This window comes from Sturnira hondurensis, unplaced genomic scaffold (assembly GCF_014824575.4).
Source record: "Sturnira hondurensis isolate 20B ecotype Veracruz unplaced genomic scaffold, ASM1482457v3 Scaffold0015596, whole genome shotgun sequence".
NCBI classification, from domain to species: Eukaryota; Metazoa; Chordata; class Mammalia; order Chiroptera; family Phyllostomidae; genus Sturnira; species Sturnira hondurensis.
Window position 1 is genome coordinate 12,911,176 of NW_028088227.1, and position 25,064 is coordinate 12,936,239.

Below are 25,064 nucleotides of genomic sequence, written 5' to 3' on the forward strand. Positions count from 1 at the left end.
AAAATATAACTATGTATGAGAAGTTAGAGAACTAATGTTATGGAATGAATTATTTTTTCCTTAAGTTTTGTAACTCTTTACAAAAAACAATTTACCTTGATTAAAAAATTTTCCAAATCACAAGCATGTGTATCTTCCATTTTTTATATGACTTGTTTAGTTTCAGCTTTTGTGTAATAAAAAGCTTATTTTCTGCACCATATGTATGTGTAGGGGAGACTTCTAATTACCTGACCTGGTATCTATTCTTTCATTTCTTACTTTGTAATAGAATCCCAGAATTTACTCAGGTCATCAGTGTGCCCAGCTTTCCTTGATTTTATATATATATATATATCCATATGACTAAGTTCTGGCCAATGACATAGAATCAGAAGTGTTGAGTGATGGGTAATTCTGGGAAGTTTCCTTATACTTTAGGTGTGAAAGGAAATGGGCCAGCTTGTCCTCTCTTCCTGCTAGAACACTGAGCTGCAGCAGGCTTCTTGGACTGTGAAGGAACCTTGGAAATAGAAGCCATGGTGGCGAAGTGAGACAGAAGGTTGGGGCCTAACTTTATGGTTCTGCCCTGGACTGCTCTGAGTAGAGTTAATAAAGTTCTCCCAGTAAAAAGACCTCACTTTTACCTTTCAGAACTGTTTTCTCTGGAAACTTACTAGACAAGATACTAAAAAAAAAAACCCCATCAGCTGTGATGCCAGGCAATACTGTTTATGATTAACAATGCTGGTAAATTGTATCTGGATCAAGAAGACTGTGAAAAGAACTATAAATAGCTATTGGAAAACATGGGCTTTGGACTTAAAAAAAACTTTTAATTATTGATTTTTAGAGAGAGGAAGGCGGGGAGAGAGAAACACCAATTTGCTCCTCCACTTACATATTCATTGGTGGTTTCTTATGTGCACCCTCACCAGGGATTGAACTTCCAACCTTGGTGTCTTGGGATTATACTCTAACTGATTGAGCTAACTAGGTAGGATGGGCTTTGGGCTGTAAAAAGAGTGTATGTTTCTTATCACTAAGATCCCTTGAAGCTACACTCATACTATTTCAAGAGATACCAGTTCTTGCCCTGGCTGGTCTAGCTCAGTGGATTGAGTGTGGGCCTGCGAACCACACGATCGCGGTTCGATTCCTAGTCAGGGCACATGCCTGGGTTGCAGGCCAGTTCCCAGCAAGGGACTCATGAGAGGCAACCATACATTGGTATTTCTCTCCTTCTCTCCTTCCCTTCCCCTCTAAAGATAAATAAATAAAATCTAAAAAAAATGCTAAGAAGGATGTTACTATTTAAAAAAAGAGAGAGATACTGGTTCTTCATGCTTAGAAAGCATGAAGCTTCTAAGCCAGCACAACTTTTGCACCCACCCAAAGGGTCTTGTTCCCTTACATCTGTGTTGACACTTAGGCAGCTGGAGTAAAGACTCCTGCTGAAACAAGGCTCATGCTGTTGTGACATTTCCTGTAAAGATAAATGAGTCTAGTGCCAGGCTGGGACCTCTTGAGTGTGACTGTCATTCCAAACCCTTGATGACTACTGCTGTTCATTGTAACTGTGCACCCCTGGTCTTTACCTGAGAAAGAAAGAAATCCCTGTAATAGACACACACTCCTAATTGATACATTATGTATTTCAGCAAACTTTAAATATTTATTTATTTTTAGAGGGGAAGGGAAGGAGAGAAGGAGAGAAATATCAATGTATGGTTGCCTCTCATGAGTCCCTTGCTGGGAACTGGCCTGCAACCCAGGCATATGCCCTGACTGGGAATTGAACCGCGATAGTGTGGTTTGCAGGCCCATGCTCAATCCACTGAGCTACACCAGTCAGGGCTCAGCAAACTTTAAATATTTAGAAAAGTATAAAGTTGAGAGGAAGATTCTCAAGATTTGTAATCTTGCAAAAGTAACATCTAGACCGAGGTACGTTGTACCTTAAATTGAAGAGGAAAATATAGTCATAAGTTCTGAAGAGAACGTATGTTTCAGCTTCTTACATGTTAAGGTGAAATGCTTGGAATTAAGTAGGGTTAAATCTTATTTTTCAACAGTGAAATACTTTGTAAAACTAGAATTTCTACACCATTGATCTGTTTTACTAACTTACTAGGGTTACTTACAAGCTAATCTCGGAGCCAGTCCCTACATAGTGTCCCACCACACACTACTGTCATCGAACGCAGTGGGTGGCTTCTGCTTACAGATAATATTCTATTCAAAAGGGCTGTGCTGTTAAGCTGCCTCAGTAGGAATTATTTTTCAGTCCATTATTGAAATGTTTGAAAATCCACTCATTTGTTCATTATGCCATAGATGGATGATCATAAGTTTATTGACAGATATGACCAGTTTAGTGAAGCTGTTGATGTATGCTTTTCTATTCATTTAGCAGCAGTTTAAGGGGTTTTTTGTTTTTTTTTAAACCTACTGTTTTCATTTCCTTTTGTTCCAACAGCTTATGTGAAACCGAACAAGCTTCTAAATGTGTCAGGTTTGCATAGAGCAATCTTCCAGAAATGTTCTTAGTGGTTTTTGGAAATAGTTTTATGACTCTCTTTTATGACTTCCATCATTTTCCCTTGGAGAATAAGAAAATCCTGTTTATAAAATTGTCTAGAAGTACACTGTACATTATTAATCCATCACAGAGTGAATATGCCTTTTCAATGACAATTTGTAGTTTCTAAGCATTTTTTTCTTTCTTTAAAAATTTTTTCCAAAGCATTTTCAAAGTTTCTAAGCATTTTTTTCCTTCTTTGAAATTTTTTTTCTGGTATGCATTTTCCCCCCCTCTGGGAAGCATGCCCACGTCTTTTCCTTCTTCCTGTTCTTCCTCTCAGGTATGCATCTCCTAACTCTAAGGCTCCCCAAGAGCCTTGCAACCAGGGAAGTAATAGTCAGTGGTAGCTCATCCCAGGCTAACCCTCAAAACCTGTTTCCAAGGCCCCTCTTCCATGACTTTTCAGTGAGCCAAAGTAGCCCCACTAGGCTCATTTTGTTCCCATAACACTCCTAGATGGCCAAAGCAGCCCTGCCTAGGCTCTCCTGTTAAAGGTTCGGTTGTTCATATTTGAAGGGGTGGGTTACTGGTATTTTGTATCTGGGTTTAACGGAGACACACACATATCGTTAATAATAATGTCAAGGTGGCCAAGGTTCTAGTTTTCTCATATCCAAAATAAGATTTTAATTTTCATATCTTAACAAGCTTCTATTTCCTACTCATATTCCAGGCTCCAAATTTATGACAGTATTAGTGCGCTATTGCTGCTGTAACAAATTACCACAAACTTAGTGGCTTAAAATAACATAAGTTTATTATTTTATAATTCTGGAGGTCAAATTCCAAGATTCAATCTTAGGGAGATAAGATCAAAGTGTTGGTAGGGCTGCCTTGCTTCTGGAGGCTCCAAGAGGGAAATCCATTTCCTAAAAATCCTTTTCCAGCTTCTAGGAACGTGACTGCTGTCTGACACAGGAGCTGGACCAGAACAAATGGCCAGAATAGAGATGGCTTACCACAGACCTCCCTTAGAAGTTATAATTGATGTTCATATTGATGTGCACCAGCACATCAATACCTTGTCACCTGTTATGTGCTGGTTCCTGGAACAGGCTGTTGGCCTGGCCTGGCCAAGCATGTAATTTCTTGTACCTGGGAGCATTCAGGTACTAATACCCATATCAGTCCTCCCCCACTTCACCCTATATAACATCTGTCAAGTGGCACAGGGGTCCATTTCATCTTGCATCTTCCTAAAATGCACCTCTTCTGTAAGTTCCCCTTGATGAACTACTAATCACCATACCAAAGTGGCCAGCCTTTTTCTTCAGTCTTTCACTGCCCTCTGCTTGAGATAGATTTTCAGCCTCCAGGCCATTCCCTGGGCCTACGTGCTATAAAAGGCAATCTCTAAGAAATGTTTTAGAAGTATAACCAAATATGCTAGAAAGAAGAGAAAATGGAATTATATAGCATGTTCAATTAAGCTGCAAAAGGCAGAAGATTGGAAGAAAAAATACAAAGAATGTGGCAATGTATAGAAAACAGTATATATAGTAGATATTAATTCAACTTTAAAAAAATCATTTTGAATGTCGATGGTCCAATTGCACTATTAAAACGTTGTCAGAGTGGTTCGAGAAACAAGACCCAACTCAATGTTGTCTATAAGAAACCCACTTTATATATAAAGACACAGATTAAACGTAAGTGGCTAGAGAAAGATATACCATGTAAAATTAATCAAAAGAAAGTGGAAGTAGCTGTATTAATTTCAGATGGAGAAGACTTCAAGGAAAGTTATCAGGGATAAAGAGGGCCATTGCATAGTGGTAAAGGCTCAATTCTCCAAGGAGACATAACAATCAATGTGTATGTGCTTAAAAGGAGTGAAAATACATAGCAAAATCTGATGGAACTGCAAGGAGAAGTACATGAATCTAATATTATAGTTGGAAACTTTTAACACCTCTCTATCAGAAATGGACAGGTCCAACAGGCAGAAAATCAGTAAGGACATTTGAACTCAACACCATCAATCAACTGGATACAATGCACAGCTATAGACAACTTTACACAATCGTAGCAGAATATATCATTCTTCTCAAGATCATATGGGACATTCACCAACACAATACACTGGGGGGCCACAGAGCACACCTTAACAGATACAAAAAGATAAACATATAATGTCTGCTGTCAAACAACAATGGAATTAAACTAGAAATCAAGAACAGAAAGAGCTGGAAAATTCCAAAATGCTCAAGAGATTCAACAACACATTCCTAAATGACACATGGTCAAAAAAAATCTTGAGAGAAATTTAAAAATATTTTAAACTAAAATGAAAATATAACTTATCAAAACTTGGGTTTTGCAGTGAAAGCAGTGCTTGCAGGGATTTTTTTAAAAATATTTATTTTTAGAGAAAGTGGAAGGGAGAAAGGGAGAGAAACATCAATGTGTGAGAGAGACATTGATCCGTTGCCTCTTGTACACCCCCAACTGGGGACCAGTCCTGCAACCCAAGCATGTGCCATGACTGGGAATCAAACCAGCAACCTTTCAGTTCACAGGCTGGCACTTAATCCACTGAGCCACACCAACCAGGGCTGCTTAGAGGGAGTTTATAGCACTCAATGCATATGTTAGAAGAGAAGAATGTTCTAAAATCAACCATCTAAGCTTCCACATTGGAGACCAGAAAAAGTTAATTAAATTAAAAATAAGCAAAAGAAAAACATAATAATATAAATATTAGAGCAGAAGTCAAATGAAACTGAAAACAGGAAATCAATACAGAAAATCAGCAAAACCAGTAGCTGGTTCTTTGAAAAGATCAACAAAATCAATAATTCTAAAGCTAGGCTACCTAAGAAAGAAGAGAGAACACAGATTACTAATATCAGAAATGAAAAAGACATTACTTCAGATCTCATGGACATAAAAGGACAATCAATAAATATGATAAACAACTCTGTGTCCACAAATCTCATAACTAGATGAAATGGACCTTTTCGTCAAAAGATGCAATGAAAGAAATTGAATCAGTAACTAATAACCTTTCAAAACAGAAAACACCATACCCAGATAAGTTCACTGGTAAATTCTACCAAATATTTAAGAATGAAATTAGCCCTGGCTGGTGTAGCTCAGTGGATTGAGCGCAGGCCTGTGAACCAGACGATCGCGGTTCGATTCCCAGTCAGGGCACATGCTTGGGTTGCAGGCCAGTTTCCAGCAGGAGCCAGTTCCCTGCGGGGGGTGCACGAGAAGCAACCATACATTGATGTTTCTTTCCTCTCTCCTTCCCTTCCCCTCTAAAAAGATAAATAAATAAAATATTTAAAAAAATTTTAAAAAAAGAATGAAATTATACCAGTTCTCTACAATGTTTTTCAGAAGACTTGAAACAGAAGGAAAACCTTCAAACTCATTCTATTAGCGCTACCCTAATACCAACACTACACACAGACATTACAACAAAACTACAGACCAGCATCTCATGAACATAGACCCCAACATCCTCACAAAATCTTAGGAAATTGAATCCAACAATGTATATAAAGAATTATACGCCATAACCAAGTGGGATTTATCTCAAGTATGCAAAGCTGGTTCAACATTCAAAAACTAATGATTTTTCATTAGCTAAATAGGAAAGCTAAAGAGGAAAAATCACATGATCATATCAATAGAAGCAGAACAAGCATTTGACAAAATCCAACACCAATTTATGATTTAAGAAAGCACTTGGCAAACTGGGGACAGAAGGGAGCTTTCTCAGCTTGACAAAAATTATCTGCAAAAACCCTACAGTTGGCATCATATTTCATGGAGAGAACCTTGAAGCTTTCCTGCTAAGATAAGGAACAAGGTGAGGATGTCCCCTCTCACCATTGCTTTTCAGCATCACACTGGAAGTCCTAGCTAATGCAATAAGACAAGGAAAGGAAATAAAGAGTACACAGACTGGGAAGGAAGAAATAAAACTGTCATAGTTCTCAGATGACATGATCACCTATGTAGAAAAGTTGAAAGCATCAACAAAAACCTCTTGGAATTAAAAAGCAATTACAGCAGGGAGGCAGGATACAGTTAATACACTTATTCTTTATACGGAGAGGCAAAAGACCCAGAATAGCCAACACAGTGGCCATTCTTCTTCTCTTGAAGAAGAACAAAGTAGGAGAACTGATACTATGTGACTTAAAAATTTACTGTAGAGCTGTGATAAGAGACAGTGTGGTGTTGGTGAAAGAACAGATTAAGAGGTCAATGGAGCAGAACAGAGAGCCCAGAAATAGATCCCCATAATTACAGTAAATTGGTTTTAGACCACAGAACAAAGGCAATACAATGGAGCAAATACAGTCTCTTCAACAAATAGTGCTGTGACAAATAGATATCCATATGCAAAAGAATGAAATGAACCCCTGTCTCATGCCATACACAAAGATTAATTCCAAGTGGATCAAAGGTCTAAATGTAAGAGCTAAAACTATAAAACTTCTTTGAGGACAATATAGGTGTAAATCTTTATCACCTTGGATTAGGGAATGAATATATAGGCCTCTTGTACATGACATAGGCCTCTTATACATGACACCAAAAGTATAAGCAAGAAGAACAAAAATTGATAAATTTGACTTTATTAAAATTGAAAACTTTTTTGCTTCAAAGGACACTATCTAGAAAATGAAAGGCATCTATTCAATGAGGGAAAATATTTGTAAATTATATACCAGATAAGGGACTTGTGTCTAGAATGTATAAAAACTATTATAACTCAACAATAAAATAAGAACTCATTTAAAAATGGGCAAATTTCAAAACTTAAATAGATGAAAATGGACAATCAGTCCTAAAAAGATGCTCAACAGGGAGATGCTCACTTGCATCTCCCCGCCATCAGGGAGCTGCAAGTGAAAACCACGATGATGTATTACTTCACATCCATTAGGGTCGCTTAATGGGAAAAAAAAGATGGACAATAGCAAATTTTGGTGAGGAATAGAGAAATTAGAATATATGGTTGATAGACTAAGACTCCCATCAAAAGACCTTAAAGGGCCAAAGAAAATTTGCTGCTTGCTTGACATTGGTTCATCATCATGAATTATTCAGGTGGGCCCCCTATAAGCACAAAGGTGTTTTTTTTAATCCTCACCCAAGGACATCCCCCCCCCCACACACACACACACTGCTTTTAGAGAGGAAGGGAGAGAGGAAAGGAGAGAAACGTCGATGTGAGAGAGACACATTGGTTGCCTCACATACATGCCAGGACCAGGGATTACTGGTACAACCACAACCTAAGTATGTGACCCAACAGGGAATTGAACCTGCAACCTTTAGATAATGGGACAACACTCCAACCAACAAAGCAACATACACTAGGGCCACAGGGGTCTTATGAGAGGTAGTCAGTTGCGTCAGAGCCAGAGAAAAAGATGTGACAATGGAAACAAGTTCAATCCATGGTTTTTGGAGATGAAAGAACCCCAAGGAATGCAGATAGCCTCTAGAATCTAGAAAACGCACAGAAACAGATTATTCCCTGGAGCATTCCAAGAGAATGCAGTCCTACTGAAAATGCAGTCCCATTCTAATTTTTGACCTACAAAACTAATTTCAGACTTACGACTTTCAGAACTGTAACAATAAATTTGTGTTATTTAAGCCAGTAATTGTGATAATTTGTTACAGCAACAGTAAAAAACCGAACACTCTTACATTGCTAATGAGAGTGTAAAATGGTGCAGGTGAAAATAATTTGACAGTTCCTCAGAATATTAAGTATAGAGTTACCATATGATCCAGCAAATATACTCTTAGGGAATTGAAAATAAAAGTCTACTAAAGAACTTGTTCGTGAATGTTTAAAATGGCATAATTCATAATACTCAAAATGTGGAAACAACCCAAATGTCCATAATTTTTTGAATGGATAAACAAATGTTGTATATCCATAGGATGGAATATTATTCAGTCCTCAAAAAATAAGTGAATTACTGACACATGCTACAGCATATATATGGACCTTAAACACAAATACATACGATCATACAAAGTGAAACAAGCCTGACACAAAAGGCCACATTGGGTTGGATCCATTTGTATGATGTTCAAAATAGGTAAATCCATGGAGACATAGACTACCGGTTGCCAGAGGATGGGAACCGGAGGGGAAAATGGGGAGTAACTGCTACTGTGTTGCAAAGAGCGGGTATTTCCTTTTAGGGAGATACAATGTTCTGGGAATAGTGGTGATGGTGACACATCCTTGTGAATATACGAAAAACTACTGCATTGTACACTGTATGGGGGTAAATTAAAGGGTATGTTAAGTATATGTTAATTAAAAAATTGGAACAAAAATCACAATCCGTCGTGTAATTTTGTGCACACCTCACACTGATATATTTCTAGTGATCACATAAATACCTATCAACCTTTTTACTATCCGGGGGCAGTCCCAGAAGAGCACTAGGTCCCTGAATACGTCGATTTCCACGACAGAAGGGCCAAAACAACAAAAAAAAAAGAACACGTAACCGAGGGAACAGAACGCAATCCCCTCCAAGTTTGGTATCTCTAGGCATCCCCGACGCGCCGGCCCCCGGAACTGGCGTCACACGGAAGTTCCGGTTCCGCTTGTTCCGGGTCACTGTCCAATCTCGCAGTAACCGCGCGGTGCACGTGTGTTCATTCAGTTCGCGCAGCGGTAGCGATGGATGCTTTGGATCGGGTTGTGTAAGTTTTCTGACTCGAAGCCGCGAGCAACGTTGGGAGAGGGGCGCCAGTGGAGGAGTGGAGTGTTGTAGCTTCTTCATCCCGTCCTGGTTCCTCATACCTGCCAGTCAGACGGGTGGAGGCCGATCAGTTCACTCGTCTGGGACTCTTGGGTTGGTCTGCCTACCCCGAGCCGGATCGCGGGGAAGCCCACCGTGGTAGCCGCAGAGGTGGGCGGGTGAAGGGAGAGGTTGCGCAGGAGTTTTGGCCGCTTTTTGATTGTAGCCAAATACAGATGTTGCGATTTCCGAGGTGTGAGGGAGGTGGAAGAGTGGGGCGGCGGGGGCGGGGGGTGGGGCATTACAAGCACAGGCCTCGGAATCTGTCTGACAGATCTAGATGACAGAACAGGCGCGTCCACTTACGCTTTGTGGCATTGGACCATTCAATTTCCCCAAGTCTCGCTTTGTGAACTGTCTCGCAAGTGTTCATAATCGTACCTCTGTGATTTAAAGGTACCTCATAGAACTGTGAGGTTTGTTGGGAGAACGTATGTAAGCCTTTGCTACAGCGTAAAAATGCTCGTTAGCGTTTCGTTTCCTCCCAACCATGTACACTTCCCCGAGTTATCCTTAAATTAATTCGAAAAATTAATTTTTCGAAAAAATATTTCAATGAATTAATTTATTAAAATTAATTGATTAAATAAATTAATAAATTTATTAATTAATAAAACTAAATAAATTTATTTAATAAAAATAAAATAAATTTATTTATTAATAAATTAATTCGAAAAATATTTGTTGGTCTCCTAAATATTCCTGCTGTTATTTGCTGTTACTTTCTTCCAATACCTGGGTTAACAAAGTATTCTTTTAGTCATTAATTTAGAGGTTTCTAAAATGAATTTGCTATGTATTCCTCTAGATGTGGGGACTGGAGCAGATGAGTAAGACTAGTTTACGATCTACTTGGGGAACAAATAAAACATAAGGTGTTACTTGCATTTTTTGCTGGCTGGTGAGAAGTAACTATCTGAAGGTACATGTACAATATAAATAGCATTTATACTGCCATGTAAACACACTAAATATGTCTTGACTATTATATTAATTATTAATATAAATTATTAGGAGCTTTATATGTGCTTGACATTTTATCTGGAAGGGAATTTTCAAAAATTTGCATGGCAAACCAGAGTATGTGTACATTCTGTTTTGTTTTTTTCTCTCCTTCCTGAAGTGTCCATAGGGTCTGGTAGAAGGAGGGATGGTCATAATTATTTAAGAGAGGAGGAGTTCTTTCAGTAAATGGCAGAGAACTGTTGGAAAAGCAAGATCTCACTGTAGTGGAAGCAGAGGTGAAGCTCTTTTTCTGAACAGGAATGTGTAAAACCCATTCCACCTCTCCTGTCACATTATAAAACAAGAACACTGAATTTGTTTTCCCTTCGTATTTTGCAGGGTGATTGGTCTAGATGAGTTTTAAAATCTAGCTCATTTTGAAGATTTTGACAATCTACAAGCTGTGTAACCTTGGGCATTCTACCTCTCTGGCTTCACGGACCTCATCTATGAAATGAGGATGATAACTGAACTTGTTTCATAGGGTCTTGGTGAAGGTTAAGCCTTAATAGAGTGGTTCTATAAATAAGTATCAGCCATTATTCCCCTTTGATGACAATAATGTGTGACTTTCTCAGCAGTTTTGTTGGAGTGGGATAGTGTATAATTCTTGGCAAGCATTGTGGTCTTAAACCTGGAGAAAGGATGAGCAATAATGAGCCTCTTTGTGTTTAGCAACTGCCCACAGGTTGATCAGCAATTGGTGTGCAGTTCTTTGTGGTAGGTTACAGAGTAGAGTTTGATTGTCTTAAGATTGAGGAAAAAATGAAGTAAAAATATCAACAGTATTCACTTGAGTTTTTTCCCCCTTTAATAAAAAAAGGTTTATGAAGAAGCAGTAATAAAAGAATGTTGGGAATATTAAAATGAAAGCCATTTTTTAAAAAACCTCAAAAGCTAATAAAATGAACTTATTTAACAGTAATAACTGAATGGTTTTTGGGTTTTTTTTACTAATTATCTCCCTAGAAAGATTTTGTTTAGTGGTGAAATTCTAACAGATAAGTGTTATGTAATGTTTCTGTTGATTTTTAAGATTTTACACATTAGCCAAGTTAAAGTTTTATAATATAAAGAAAATATTTTAAGTTGTTATGTATTGTGATTTTTCTGAACAGAAAACCTAAAACAAAAAGAGCGAAGAGATTCCTTGAGAAGAGAGAACCGAAACTCAGTGAAAATGTTAAAAATGCCATGCTTATTAAAGGGGGAAATGCAAACTCGACAGTGACACAAATACTCAGGGATGTGGTATGTATATATACGTATTTTAAAATGGTTTTGAAATCATTTAGGACATTTCCAGCATACGAGTTGGGCTGCTGGAGAAATATATGCGTAGATACGTTATCGTAGCCTTAACAAGGGCTAGCCTTGGAGAAAAGCTCAAGTAAAGGTTATTTGCCTTGCCGAGGCACTGAGTACTGGTTTTCCTTAAAGCACTTGATTTTAACATTTGATTTACTCACATTTAAGGAACATATCTAACTTGTAAAGTGAAATAACCGCATATTACTATATAGTTGTTCACCAACAGCAGTTAACCGTGTTAGGTGCTGAGGATTAATAGTTAGATGAAGCAGTCTCTTCAGTGAGCTTTGTGAGGGAGACAGACAAGTAAAAAATTACAGCATTGTGTATTGAGTGCTGTGCTGGAAGCATGCACAGGGTGGGATGGTTGGCAGCGCTGGAACAAGATCTAGGTGAGGAAGAGATGTTTTCTAAGGCTGAGGAAAAAGCTTGTTCAGAGGAAGTGTGGTCCTGGATGGTGTGGCTTGGTTGGTTGGCCTGTGAACTGCAGGGATGCAGGTTTAATTCCCAGTCAGAACACATGCCTGGGTTGTGGGTTTGGTTCCGATTGCAGTGCATGCAAAAGGCAACCAATTGGTGTTTCTCACATCAGAGTTTCTCTCCCTCTTTTTCTTGCTCCCTTCCCCCTCTCTAAAATCAATGACCATGTCCTTGGCTGAGGATTAAGAAAACAAGGCCCTCGCTGTTATGGCTCAGTGAATTGAGCACTGGCATGCGAGCCAAAAGGTTGCCAGTTCAATTCCTTGTCAGGGCACATGCCTGGGTTGCAGGCCGGGTCCCCAGTTGGGGCAAGCAGGAGGCAGTTGATCGATGTTTCTCTCACACATTGATGTTTCTTCCCTCTCTTTCTCTCTTTTAGAATAAATAAATAAAATATATTTTTTAATAAAAAAGAAAACAAGAAAGTGTGAAGGATCATGATGCATTTGGGGAACTGAAAATAATTGGGGTGGCAAAGAAAAGTGGGCTAGGTGAAAACTAGAAGAATAGGTAGGGATAACATAATATGAAGTTTGAGCTCAGTGGAACCATTGAAAGATTTTAAGTAAGAGATCTGATCCATTTAATCAACTTGACTAAAGAGGGTTGAAACAGAGGTAGGAAACTATTTAAGTCTTTGCTGTCAGCCAGGTAAAGAGTGACAGTGGTGATGATGAAAATGAGAGATGATCAGAGAGAATAGATGTTAAGGTTAGAAGAGTATGTGCATGAGTGAGAAGTATGACTTACCAGGTACTGCTTGGATGCCTGATGAGTGATAATCCAATTAAAGAATAAATCATGTGGAGCAGGTTTGGGGGGGAAAGTGATTTGTTCAGTTTAGAACATGTAATTTAAGTGGTGAAGATAAAAGTTTTATGTATCTCTGTAGCCTCATGTCAGGCCAAGTATCTGGCACATAGTAGTTGCTCAGTAAATGTTTAATCAGTGAGTGAAAGGCATAGTCGGTAATAGGTGCTTGAGTACAGCAGATAGACTCTTGGAGTTAAATCAACTAAATAATTGGATAGATTTTAAAACTTGACTAAACTCCCTGTGATATTTAAACAGCAGTCAATTCAGCTATCTAACATATATTCATTCTTTTTGTTTGTCTGAATGTCATTGTGTTGATGGGGTACTGCTCTTGTCCTCCCAATATCCTTTCAACACAATAACCCTGTGTTGTATTTACATAATCTCTAAGAACAGCACAATATCACAGATTATTACTATAGTTAACACTCCTATTGATGACTCCTGAGTTGTCAAAAATTGGTGGTAATGGCCCTAGCTAGGTCGCTCAGTTGGTTAGAGTGATGTCCCCATACTCCAAGGTTGCACCCTTGATCCCTGGTCTGGGCACATACAAGGATCAACCAGTGAATGCATGAATGAGTAGAACAGGAGATCCTTGTGGCTTACTTACTCCCTCCCTCCCTTCCTCCCTCCCTTCTTCTCTCTCAAATCAATTTTTAAAAAAGGAATAGGTGGTAATCTTCATTCCACAGAGTGGTGAAATATGGTCAAGAATCATGATAAGTGTTAGTAAAAAGATAGATTTAACTGGTGAATTTCTTCTCTCCTTCTTTTTTTGTTTGTCCTTACCTCAGGACATTTTTTTCATTGCTTTGAGAGAGGGGATGGGGCAGGGGAGAGAGCAACACTGATGCAAAAGAGAAGCATCTGTGGGTTGCCTCCTTACACACCTGAACCAGGGATTGAACCCACAAACCAGGCATGTGCCCTGACCTGGAACTGAACTTGCAGCTTTTCAGTCATGGGACAATGCTCCAACCAGCTAAGCCATACCAGCCAGGGTTGGTGGATTTCTTTTGATCACCATCAGTAATAGTTAATGAATAATCATTTCACCTTATTTTTCATTGTTTTCATTCATTTACCTTTCTGTAATGCAGGGTAATGTCTTAGATCTTTGTTGTTCCCTGTGGCACTGACTATATAGGTAATAATTTGATTGTTAGTGGATGGGTGAAAATAAGTAGGAAGAAAAATGAAAAGAGGGTTGAAAAACAGGAAAAAAAATTTAAAGATTTTATTTATTTATTTATTTAATTTGTATTTATTTATCTTTAGAGGGGAAGGGAAGGAGAGAGGGAGAGAGATATCAATGTATGACTACCCCTTGTGCATCCCCTGCTGGGAACTGGCCTGCAACCCAGGCATGTGCCCCGACTGGGAATCAAACCGTCAATCCTTTGGTTCGTAGGCCCGCACTCAATTCACTGAGCTACACCAGCCAGGGCATTTTATTTATTTATTTTTAGGCAGAGGAGAAGGGAGGGAGAAAGAGTGGGAGAGAAACATCAGTGTGTGGTTACCTCTTGCATGCCCCATGCTGGGACCTGGCCCGCAACCCGTGCATTTGCCCTGATTGAACCTGTGACCCTTTGATTCACAGTTTGGTGCTCAATCCACTGAGCCGCACCAGCCAACGTGAATAACAAACTTTTTTAAGGGCTGTGTTTAAACTGGCTAGTATTTTGTTGCTTCTTCCATGCCCGCTACTGGGGACCCAGCCCACAACCCAGGCCTGTGCCCTGACTGGGAATCAAACCAGAGACCCTTCATTTTGCAGGCCAGTACTCAATCCACTGAGCCACACCAGCCAGGGCTTCAACTGGCTAGTATTCTGATTGCCATCATTATAACTGTCTCAGTTTCCTCATTTCCAGACACTATTTAAATTCTATCAGCTTTTCCTGGTAGTATTTATTTTTTCTATTTCCTTCTGGTCTTTCTACTCTCAGATTGTTTGCCTGAAAAGAATGGAGTAGGTAGAATTTAAAGAAATGAAGAGAAGCATTTAAGCTGGATAGACAATTGAAAGGGCATAGAAAATTATAACTAGGTAAGTCCGGGCTAAATTAAAATACTAAGCTTATGTTGCAAGTTGTTGTAAGTGATCAAAAGGGAGCCAAGCAGAGGACATCAGAATAGGGTTTAGGGAGCAGAGTTATCTTGTATAATGACTGTTACAATGCTTTATTTTTACTTCTGCTTTACTGAATGTGTTTTGTTTTGAAAGCTCTAAATTATGTTTTACAGTATGCACTGAAAAAACCATATGGAGTCCTGTATAAAAAGTAAGTTTTTTTAACTTTAAATTATATTAATTTATTATAAAAATAACAAACAGCCACTTTAAGAAAGATTCAGGAACATATTTTTTTAAACACTATAGTTCCTTACATATAGCTATTTGTATTTCTTAAAATTTATTTCTTTCTAGTCTGTTTTCACATGTATTGAATATTCTTACATAATTGTAATAGTAGCATATATGTTATTTTGAAATAATTTTAGACTTAAGAAAAGTCTAAAAAAAATAGTTGCAAAAAATAGTTGAGTTCCCCATATGTCCTTCAACCCGCTTCTCTTAATGTTTATCTTGTATAACCATAGTGCAATGATAAAAAATAAGAGGTTAACACTGGTACAATAGTGTTAACTAAATTGCAGACTTGGTTTGGTTTGGACCTAGTTTTCCACTAATGTCCTTTTTCTCTCCCAGGATCCCTCATAGCCTTTAGTCAACATGTCTCCTTAGTTTCCTCCAGTTTGTGACAGTTCCTCAATCTTTCATTGTCTTTCATGACCCTGATACTCATCAGTTATTTTGTAAAATATCCCTCATTTTGGATTTGCCTTAAGCTTCTCATTAATAGATCGAGATTGTGCGTTTTTGGCAAGAATACCACCATAGTGATGTGCTTTTTCTCAGAAAATCAAACTGGGGAGTACGTGATGATGTCTTATACTGGTGGCATTAACCTTGGTTACAGGGGTGTCTGCTGGGTTTCTCCATTATAAAGTTACCATTTTTCTCTTTGCAACTAGTACATTACAGTTTGGAGGAGATACTTTGAGACCATACAAATGGTCAAATTTGCAAATAATCCTTTTTCTCCTGAAACTTCTACTTATTAATTTTAGCATCTATCTGTGGATCTGGTCTACAACAGTGATTATAGTGGTGGTTTAATTGTTTTCCATTTTCCTCATTCTTCTATATTATTAATTGGAATTCTGTAAAGAAAATCTGTCCCTTCTCTGTTTGTTTATTTATTTATTTATTAGTGTGGGCTTACAGATACTTACTATATTCTTTTGAGTTATAATCCCATGCTATTATTATTTATTTTTGTTGTTTATATTATTCTACATTTGTCCAATGAGCTTTCTCTCAGGTTGGCTCCTATGCCCTTTCAGCATGTACCCTGTTTGAGTCCTTACTTTCTGGGACCCCACATACTCCAGGCTCATCTTGTATTTTCCTTGCTGCAGCCCTGGAATCAGCCCCTGCTCGGTGGAGCCTTGGAGAAACAAAGATCTGGGCACTAAGTGTGCTCAGTTGCTACTGAAATGTCATTGTCTCTAGGTGCTCTGGGCAGCCAGATCTTAAAAATGCATATTATATAAATTAACCAATGCATACATGTACATCTCCATTTGTTTATATTTACCTTCATGGGGCAGAGCAACAGGTTTACAGTTGTGAGTACATGAAACTGTTTATTCTTGTATTACTATTTATTAATTATTATTTTCCATATGAACAACTGTAAGCGTACTATGCCCCACACTGTATATTTAAAAACCCTGAGTTCATAATGATACTTTCAATTTCAATTCTGTACCACAGACTTCGTTTCCATCTTTCTCCTTTTCTTATTTGTAACTTCTAACAGTGAGAAACCTGGCTTCCATTATTTATATTTATCTATATGTATAATTCTAGTATACGCATAGTTTCAGAATTTCTAACCCTATAAGAAACAATGTACTAACTAGAGTACAGAATTTTTTGTGTGTTTAACCTTACAGTATCCAACCAAAGTACTGTTTTCCAATATAACTTAGGTTACATACTTTTTTGTTTGTTTGCTTTTCCTCTTTAATGTGACTGTTACTTATTTATACTACAGTTAGAGTTAATTTTTTACAGTTTGTATTTTTATTTTGGGTTTTCAGCTGCATCCTGGTGGTGGTTTTAGTTTATGTATGTAAAATTTACTCTTTGTGGTATACAATTTTGTGGGGTTTGACAGATGCATTGAGTCTATAACAGCCATACAGAAATAGTTGCATTATCCTGAAAATTCCTCTGTGCTGTGCTCTTTATAGTTCTCCCCCTTTCTCTCCTTTGTAACCAATGACTTGTTTTCCATCCTTACAGTCTTTCCTTTGTCAGGATTTCGTGTAAATCAAATTACACAACATGCAGCCTCTGACGTTATATTCTTTCATTAGCAATGAAAGAATTTAAAATTTAAAATTTATCTGTTGTTCCGAACATGCATTTTTGTATCAAGCTTTTTCCATTTATGTTATAAATAGTGGTCCTTTCAGTATGCTAGTATAATGCCTATTAAATGGTTATACTAAAATTCCTTAAAATGGGAAGTGTTTAGGTTTTTCACTTTTTTGTCTTTAGAAATAATGCTAAAGTGGTCATTTTTACATAAATGAGTTATCTTTTGAATTAGATCCTACATGAGGTGCCTAGACTTGTGTTTACAGGTTACAGCTTCATGCTCAATATAGCATATTAACATTATTGTTTTTTTTGAAAAGTTTGTCCTTTTGACAGAGTGCAATATAAAAGTTACATGGGCTTTTACCTACTTTTGTTTTATTGGTTTATTTTATTTCAAAGATTTTCTTTTCTTTCTTCCTGTCTTCCTTTCTTTCTTTCCTTTTTTTTTTTTTTTTTTATGGAAAGGGGTGGAGAGGGAGAAAGAGAGAAACACCCATCAGTTGCCTCTCCCCTGGCTGGGGACCTGGCCTGCAACCCAGGCTTGTGCTCTGACTGGGAACTGAAATGGCAGCCTTTTGGTCCACAAGGTGGCGCTCAATCCACTGAGCCACACCAGCTAGGGCTGTTTTTACTTACCTAATTTTTAATTGATAAATGAAAACGATAATTTTGTTTCACTTACACTTCTATATGTTTCCAACAGGTCATATTTACTTATTTGGAAATTGCTGTTGGCTATTAATCAAGCTACCTCTTTTAAAAGTAATGATATATTGCCCTGGCTGGCATAGCTCAGTGGATTGAGCTTGGGCCTGCGAACCAGACGATCGTGGTTTGATTCCCAGTCAGGGCACATGCCTGGGTTGCAGGCCAGTTCCTTGCAGGCTAACTACCAGCAGGGGACGCACAAAAGGCAACCATACATTGATGTTTCTCTCCCTCTCTCCTTCCTCTCTAAAGATAAATAAATAAATAAAATCTTTTTAAAAAAAGTAATGATATATTTATGTTAGATAATTACAATAATGAGTAAATAATCATGCATAGATAAGCACCATACATTTTGACATAATTATTGCTCATCTTTTTTATGTCTGTACAGTTATTCTTTAAACAAAATTGAGATCATGTTGTATATATGATTTTCTCTTCAAATTCATAAAAATTATAAACTTTTATATTATTTGATTAAAAATCATAAATAATACACTGAAAATATAAATACGTTTTTCCAGAACATCCAACATTCCTAATTTCTTATATGTATTTTACCAGAATTTCTTTATGCATATTTAAGTAAATAAAAGTATATATTCTTATTTTACATGAAAGATAGCATGTTCTCCATTTCTCTACCTACTGCTTCTCCATCTCCTCTACTAGTGTTGTGGTCCATTACATCTTTTTTTTTTCTTTCCTATATTACTTATATGGGTCCTTACTGATGCCATTCACTCTTACTATACTACCTGCCATTCTCATACCGAAGGCAGAGCAGTCCTTTGGGAGGAAAACTTGAATGCATTCATAGTACTCTCCTGCCTAAAATTCTGTAGTGCCTTCCCTTTCTCTTTTAATGTGTACATTCCCTAACTTTGCCCAGAAAGGTACTATATCTTTAACCACTATTGTTCCTTTGCTCACTAAGTTCCAGTGACACTTGCCTGCTTTCTGTTTCTTGAATAGTCTATGCTTGTTTTCATCTCAGAGTCTTTGCTTAGTCTAGTCCCTCTTCCTAGTCTTAACCCCCAAACTTTACTCTGGCTAACTCCTCATTTTGCAGGTGTCAGCTCAAATATTCATTTTCTACTTTTCACACTGGGAGAATACCTTATTTTTTTTTGTCACAATAATTGTTACTTCTTGAAATTATTTAATTTTTCCACTAGAATGTAATATCCAAGAAAGCAAGGCTCTTGTTTGACATGGCATTAGGGTATCTCTAGCTCCTAGAACAGAGTCTGGCACATAATAGGTCCTAAATAAATATTTCAATGAATGAGTATCTTCCTAGCTTCTTTTTTTTGATCATCTGAATATTAAGTAAGTAATGTTAAGTAAATATACTTATATATTATATGTTATGGGTGAATTACTTATTAAGATTATTAAACCTTAGCTTGCCTTTTAAAAATATTTGTAGGAAAAATATTACAAGACCATTTGAGGATCAGACATCATTGGTAAGTATGAAAATCTTTCTCATTTAAGACAGCATGTAAGTGATTATTCAGACCAATTATTTAGTACATCTAATATGTCATACTTTTTAAATTAGAAATTATCCTGTGCAAGAAAATTTTGGTATAAAATAGAGGGGAGATAAGGCTTTCATACTTTTAAAATATGACTATAGAGCGTACCTTTCACTGTGACTAGTATGTTATGCGGGAGACGACTGATCGGTGTTTCTCTCTCACATTGATGCTTCTCTCTCCCTCCTCCTCTCTTTAAAAAAAATCAGTGAGCATGTCCTCAGATGAGGATTAAAAAATAAATAAATAAAAATAAGAATTGGCAAGTATACCTCCCTGTGGGCCAGATCCCTGTTGGTGTGAGGCCCAAGAGCTAAGAATGGTTTTTATATTTTTAAAGGTTTTTTTTTTAATTATATAAAAATCCTAAAACATTCACTCTGGCATTTTGCAGATAATTTGACAAAACCTTGTTCTAGAATTTTAACAGAAAGTGGGCTTTATAGAGAAAAACAGCAGAGAGAAAGGTATTATTGGGTTGGCCAAGAGGTCTATATGATTTTTTTGTAAAATAAAAGACATTTTTCATTTTTGCCAATGACTTTGCTGATTTGGGTATTTCGAGTATGTTGACTACCTCCCCACATGTTGTAATGTTGATTGTTCTCAGTTAATGTCTCAGTTTGATCGCTGTCAACTTCAGCTTATTTATCAGACCATGGAGTATCATCATCCAGTGAGAAATCTCCAGCACAGAACTGTGCAAGCCACTTCTGACACCCTCAGTCAGTCATAGCACCACGTCCATACACTGCACTAATTTTTTTTTTTGCATTTCAGTTGCATATTTACTTTTCTTGAAATAGTAAAGCATAGTATGCCCAAAATATTGTGTGTTTTCTTCCATTTTCAATATTAAAATGGCTCCACAAAAATTCATTAATTTTGTTAATTTTTTTAAATGCATACTCTTATGACAGCTGTCACAATACAGTCTAACAAAATTGTTTTGAATAAAGTTAAACAACTAAGCACTACTAGAGCCATCTTAGAGGGAAAAAAACAAACTTTCTGGCCAATGAAGTATATATGTGAAAGGTAGTTTATGGAAAGCTTGGAGTGTTAGTCATAACATGAGGATGTAAAAAAAAAACATGCTAAGAAAGCATCTTTATTGATTTGGCCATTTAAAAAACATTTTGAACACCTATTTTGTGCCCGAGACAGTTTCAGGTACTTTCATATATGACAAATCATGTGGGCCTTAAAGATTTTTTCCTGAGGTGTTTTTACCCCTGATGTACACGTGATAAAATTCTCAGAAAGGTGGACCACCTTCCATTGTAAATAACAGCTAGAATCCTTGGGCTTTCTGGCTTTGCATCCTCCACACGGGTAGTGGGTAGGCAAGTGGGTATTTTCCCCACTTGCATCTGCTCAAACACTGGAATGAGTGATAACCACACCAGGGGCCCACACCTCAGGGAGTCTTGTAACCATTAAAGAGAAGTTGAGGATCATGATAGTTTTATCTGCTCTTTAATGTTTCATAATTAACTTAAGAACCTTTTCCAACTAGACTGGAACACATTGAATCTAATTTTTGTGCTGAGATTGGGAATCTCAGTAAACTGAATCAAACTGTAGGGTATAGTGAGTATGTGTATCCGTATAAAAGGAGCTGTCCAGGATGACTTTCCAGTCCTATCAGATCTGTATGGAAGTCAGCACTTTGGAGAGCCTAATGGAAGAGGTAATTCTTACTGGTAGGACAACGTAGTTCAGTCAGTCAGCCTTTGCTGTGTACACAAAATGGAACTAGGCACAGCTGGGGTGGTGTAGAGGTTCTAGGGCAAGATCCTTGTGTGGACGAAGTTTGTAATGAAAAGTAGATGTATGCGCTGTAAGCTTCTGAGTCCAGTTGTAAAATTCCAAAAGCACCACGTTGATTAATGATAGCAGTAATGTCCCATGAGTAAAGGTACTTGTTCAGCAAATTAAATACTCGGTGTGCTGTTTCAGACTAACTGTATAGCTGAAAATATAAATGGTCTCCATTTATTTATTAACCTAGTAGTTTTCACATATATTTATTTTTGAAGTTCTGTGTCTTTGCAACTTTGAAGTAAGAGGTAGAAATAAAGCTCTTTTCAGCTTCATTCCCATTTAATTTATTAAGTCTTCATTAACGTACACTGGGAAAAAACTGATATGTACACACACATATTTAGTTCAGAGGTATAGTTCTTAAGTTTCTTATTTTATTCATTGATTGAATGGGATTTCTTTGTTTTTTTAGGAATTCTTTTCAAAGAAGTCAGATTGTTCTTTATTTATGTTTGGCTCCCATAATAAGAAGCGGCCAAATAATCTAGTAATAGGTAAGTATCATTTACTTTGTGATATTTTTATTACAGAGTCACTTCTGTGACAAGTGATGATACTGAGGATTCAGGAGTGACTACTAAGCTCTAAAGTAATTTTTTTTTCCATGTGAGTTTGAATAAATTTTTTTGTCTACTGGTCTTCAGGTAAAGAAAGAGTAGACATAAATATTGCCCTACTTCAAGTTGCAGATATTTTTTTAATGTAAGACATATATCTCCTAAATCAGTATTAAAGTTAGAAAAAAAATAGCCCTCCTACCTATATAGATTAACCCTTTCCTAATAAATATCTGTTTAATAATGGATACATTTAAAAAGAAAAGGAAAACCTTGCCTGGGTGTTCTGAGACATAGTCTGGCATGCTCAGTGGGTCAGGCAAGCAAACCCCGTACCCTCTGTGGGCCTCTGTCTACTCTTCTGTAAAATAAGGGAGTTTGGCTATTTCTAAGATCCTTTAAGGACCTAGATTGCAACAATCTATCCTAGGTAATGTTGAGAATTTAAAGTAGAGGAAACGTGTTTGAGGGTTATAAGCCAAAAGAAAAGAGGCAGATACCGGAACGTTTTGAACATTGCAGATAAGCTGTTTGGGAAAAATAAATGTTTTAAAAGAAAATGATTTTCCTTCTAGGTCGTATGTATGACTACCATGTGCTAGATATGATTGAATTAGGTGTTGAGAAGTTTGTCTCTCTAAAAGATATTAAGGTAAGATGGTGATAAAAAATTTTTTATAATGTTGCTTGGGCAGTAGTGACATCTTGTGGTGAACAGTGCTGGTACAATTTTGTACCATAAGAAAGAACTTTGTTTTTATACTAATGTGCTCTAAGATGAAAGTACAATTTCATTTGACCTTTACTTTAAAAAGAATATATTTATAATGTATAGCACATGTGGGTCTCCTGGTAGTTAGACTTCAGAGTGGTTACTAACTCTTGTCTGGGCCCATAGTTTAAATGCTATTGTTTCCCTCTGAGTTATCACAGTACCTATTTCATGGAACTCCAGAAGTTCTTGAATTTTCAAAGTGAGTCCTGTTCTAAACCTAGGAAGCTTTAACTGATCCTACAGTATTTTGGTTACTAGTCACCAGCTGTTAGCTCAGTCCTCCCCTTTAAGACTTGGATCTTGGTGCCTCCTTTGTTTGAATGGGATTATGAGATGGAAAGTAGTAAATAGCAAGAAATTTAGCTGCTGGGTCCAAATTGGGCTTCTGCTCCCTCAGAACTCTGCTTCTGGACTTAGTGTATTCCATCAAATACATTATTTCACTTAGACCTCATAACTATCCTGTGAAAGGCAGAAATTACTTTCCCTATTGTATACATTTAGAGATTGAAGCCCAGAGGAATTCCAGTGGTGACTCGGAGTCATACGTAAAGTAAAGGGTATAAACAGTTAGGACTCAAGGACTTTGAAAGAAAGGATACTGAAGTTTGTAATGGAAAGTTATGTAATTGCTTCAGTTTATGGGTCTTTTAGGGTGATGGTGTAAGTTGAAAGAACTATAGCAAATATTGTAATAACTCCTTCCCCCAGTGTCTTCTAAAAAGAGGACGTAACTTTCAGGTTTCCCACGCGTTTGAAAAAACGGTTCTTACCAGATCCCCACTTAGCTACACCAGTGTCCTCAGGCACGGTGTAGAACAGTAGCTCGAGACTGGATTAGAGGGAAAACACTTGGGTTTGAGGCCTGTCTTGGCCATTTAAGATGACATTTGTAACCTGATAAAGTCGGTTACTTCCCTAGTGCTCAATTTCAATGAAGTATTAAATAGGTGTAACAACATCAAATGAGAAAATATACGAGAAAATGCTTATTAATGAAAATAATGTACTGGAATGCATTTTGTAAAGTGTGTAAACTGTGGTGCTTTATTAGCGTGGAAGCCATCATTTTTTAGTTTCTCTTTGTGACTGTGCCCAGATTCTTGGAAATGAGCAGCGTGTTGCCTTTACCACTTCTGCCAGCGTGGTCACCAGTTAGTGGGCTTGAGCACTGGCTGATAGTGCATGCACACCAACCCCCCTGCTCTTTCCACTGTCACTGCTGCTTGTAAACTGGACCACGCATGGTTTTTCAGGTCTCATTCTTAACGAGAACCATTTAAATGGAATACTAAACTTTCACTCACGGAGCATATCCATAACCACAAAATTTGTTAATTGCTGAGTATATGCTTACATTGGCAGTCACCGTGTAGTCAGTTAGCCCGTCACTTTTTACCACGTTATTTGGCTACAAGCTTATAGTTTTAGTCTGTTTTGGATTGCATGTTTTGTTCTACTTTTTTCTTCATGTTTATTTACTCTTTATTCTGCCTTCTCATTTTTAAGACATCTTCCCCAGGTGTTTCTTCTCTCACTTTCCTTTATTGCCAGGCCTCATCCCCGATAACACTTAAGCGGCATTAGATTAGACTTCACCAGGAAATTGAGTGATTATTCGAGGAACCTGTTTTTGAAGATGGCCAAACTTCTAGGGATGGTTTTTCTGCATAAAATAAACCTTTATGAGTGAGATGGTTAAAATTTAAGGCTAGTCAATTTTACTTCAGGTAGCACAAAATACATTACATTTGAAAAGTTTGTGTATAATTTATAAGAATTATTTTTCTTTGTTTAAAAACACTTCAGAAGGTTAGTTCATGTGAATATGTGGTTTTATATATGTGAAAGTACAGATTTCTCATAGAATGTATGTAATCTATGTGAAGACTAGTTTCAGATATGAAAAATATAATTAAAAAATAAAAGGTACATCACACTAACATAAGTAATAAATGTCACTTCTTTATAAAAAAGGGTTAGTTCAGTGACATCATAATTACAGCATTTTTAGTGTACTGTATCATAGTATATACTTTAAAAAATTTTAAATACCTCCAGGCCATCCAAGTAAAGCTCTTTTGTGTCTTTTTCTATTCGGGGTTTGTGATCTATATGATAAGTACTGTTTCGCATAACTTGTTGCATTTCTATGATGTGTATACTGGGTCTTGACCTGAAATACTGTTTTTTTTTACTATGCATTGTGGTTA

General features: G+C 37.2%; 1 protein-coding gene across 1 annotated transcript in view; it reads left to right on the forward strand.

Moving 5' to 3' along the window:
* Positions 1 to 9,165: 9,165 nt before the first annotated feature.
* RPF2 (ribosome production factor 2 homolog) overlaps positions 9,166 to 25,064 on the forward strand; it is a 30,842-nt gene continuing 14,943 nt past the window's right edge. The window contains exons 1-6 of the mRNA XM_037065050.1: positions 9,166 to 9,262; positions 11,484 to 11,616; positions 15,226 to 15,263; positions 19,581 to 19,620; positions 21,932 to 22,013; positions 22,652 to 22,728. Coding sequence (XP_036920945.1) covers positions 9,240 to 9,262; positions 11,484 to 11,616; positions 15,226 to 15,263; positions 19,581 to 19,620; positions 21,932 to 22,013; positions 22,652 to 22,728 — 393 coding nt within the window. The 5' untranslated portion in view covers positions 9,166 to 9,239. The remainder of the gene's footprint in view (positions 9,263 to 11,483; positions 11,617 to 15,225; positions 15,264 to 19,580; positions 19,621 to 21,931; positions 22,014 to 22,651; positions 22,729 to 25,064) is intronic.